Source organism: Aphanomyces invadans (genome assembly GCF_000520115.1).
Source record: "Aphanomyces invadans strain NJM9701 unplaced genomic scaffold supercont1.10, whole genome shotgun sequence".
Lineage (NCBI taxonomy): Eukaryota > Oomycota > Saprolegniomycetes > Saprolegniales > Verrucalvaceae > Aphanomyces > Aphanomyces invadans.
This window is the reverse complement of record NW_008580155.1, coordinates 366,402-368,729: the sequence shown is the minus strand read 5'-3', so window position 1 is coordinate 368,729 and position 2,328 is coordinate 366,402. Positions and strand designations below refer to the sequence as shown.

The following is a 2,328-nucleotide window of genomic DNA, read 5'->3' as shown; positions in this document are numbered from 1 at the left end:
CACCCTTTGATCAGCCTCCCACGCGCCGAGTGGAAGACCCGGGCGTGAGAACAAAGAATTCTTTAGTTACCACTGGTCAACCAAGCGGTAACCTTGCTGTCGCGGAAGGCGAACGAACAAGATCGAAGAATGGATTCTGAAGGAACCATAAACCTCGAACGGATTGAATCCGAAGCGCGCGGATCGCCGCGACGGTCGAGAGCCCCGAGCGCGATGAGCAGGCGCTCCCGGTACCAGCAACTGCAGGACGCCACGTGGAGGCGCCCGTATTCAACCACCAACCACGCTGACGCCTGTGCAGCCGGCAACCTAAGGAGTCCCGACAGGGGGCGCAGCACCCGGAGCAGCTGGGCCGGGCTACGGATATGATACGAGATCGATGATGATGACATGGGGTGGTTCGAAGACCGAATCGTCTAAACGCGCCGGCGATTCCTCACGCGCCCAAGTTGGATGGCATGACGAAGGAGGACCGCCGGCTGTTTATGCGCAAGTACAACGACTACCTGGAGCAAGTGAACGCCCTGCGGACGAACCGCACCAAGCCGTTTGTGATGCCGGTGTCGGCGTGCATCGAGCACGCCACGAAGTCGCGCGTGGCCGACTGGGAGCTTCGGAAGCCGGTCAGCCTCGTGACGGAGGCCGAGTGGATCGCCTGGATCCGCCTCGGGTATGATGTACAATCCTTCGTCACCCAGAAACTCAAGGATCGCATCCGCGCCGCGATCGTGTTTGACCTCACGATCGCGGACGTGGATTCGCGGATCAGCAAGATGATTGAAGACATGATGAAAGTCATCGAGAAGAACAACGAGGAATGGGTCCTCAAGGCCGAGGCCAAGATGATGGTTGGCCTAATCACCGATGCCATCAGGCCGGCGGGCCTGAAGGAAAAGGTCAAGGAAGTCCTCGGCGAGACGCACAACAAGGACTTGAAAATGAATGTGTACGACTTCGTGCAATGGCTGCGGGAGTACGCAACTTCGTACCAGAGGTTCGTGAGTCTCCGGCCCAAGGACATCAACTCTACCAAGACGCCCTAGGGCGATGCCGGTGCAGCGCGCACCGGCGGCGGCGGCATATACACGGCATATACAAGGACCACCCGGTGCGGGTGCGCGATGCGCCGGCAGCGGCCGGTGAGCCCCGGGGTGGATGTCTCAAGTGCGGGGAACTCGACCATCTGGTCGGAAGTTGCCCCAAAGCCACTCCGGAGGAAGCCTCGGATCTGTTGAAGAAAGCATATGGCGGACGTGGGCGAGGAGCCGGGCGCGGTAACTCTGCCGGGGGCAAGACACCTGGCGATGCCGCGTGCCGAGGTGCCGGCGCCAACCCCGACCGCAACCTAGGTGGCGCGAAGAAAGTCAACGCCCTCGAAGTCAAGGCCGAGGTGGCCCCAAGCCCGAAGCTCGCGTGCGTCGTCGAGGGTGTCCTGCCCTTGGAGGCCACCCTGTTCGACTGGGGGTCCGACACGTCTGTTGGATCGTTGGGGTTGGTGACCGCGCTGTTGGCGGCGGAACGAGTGTGACCATGCCGGACGCCGGGTTGGATGAAGGGCTATTAGCAGCTGCCCTTGCATCCCGACAGCCAGGAGATGTTCTCGTTCATGACGCCGATGGGGATCTATACCCCCACCCGAGTCCTGATGGGCTGCACCGACACCGTGGCCTTTAGCCAGGCGGCTGTGAACCAAATGTTTGGGGGACCTCCTGTTTCATGGGGTCCTCGGCTGGCTTGACGACCTACTGGGATATGCGTCCGCCGAGGACGAACTGTTGGGTCTACTGGCCAACGTCCTCGGCATCTGCGGGGCATTCGGCCTGAAGTTGCACCCGAAAAAATGCGACTTTTTTGTACGCCGAGTGCAATGGTGTGGGAAATGATCTCGGCCGAGGGGATCACCCACTCACCCGAACGAGTCCAAGGCCTCTGCGACCTGGCGGTCCCCGAGACGGCCGCCGATCTGCAGCAGTTTGTGCGCGCCACCAACTGGATGCGCGCGTCCATACCCGAGTACTTCCAGCTGATGGAGGTCGCCTCGAAGGCCGCCGGGGGGCGACGCAGGACGCAACTGGCCATGATCCACCTGGTCAGCGTCGGCTGGGACTCGGAGCATGCCGCATGCTCCGAGTCGGTCAAGGAAACGCTGCGCCGCATGGTGCCGTTGGCCCATCCGGCCGCTGACAAGGTGATCTGCCTGGACACCGATGACAGTGACGGATTCTGGGGTGCGATCGCCACCCAGATCCCGGCGGAGGACCTCGGTCTACCGGCAGCCGACCAACGCCACGAGCCGCTCGCATTCTTGAGCGGTGCGTTCCGTGGTGC

The 2,328-nt window shown here is 62.1% G+C and overlaps 1 protein-coding gene across 1 annotated transcript; it reads left to right on the top strand.

Moving 5' to 3' along the window:
* Positions 1-458: 458 nt before the first annotated feature.
* H310_05753 (hypothetical protein) lies at positions 459-1,528 on the top strand (the record flags this gene model as incomplete). The annotated part of the gene is made up of 2 exons (XM_008870568.1): positions 459-994; positions 1,060-1,528. The coding sequence occupies 2 exons, from the start codon at positions 459-461 to the stop codon at positions 1,526-1,528; spliced, it is 1,005 nt and encodes a 334-aa protein (XP_008868790.1).
* Between the last annotated feature and the right edge of the window lie 800 nt (positions 1,529-2,328).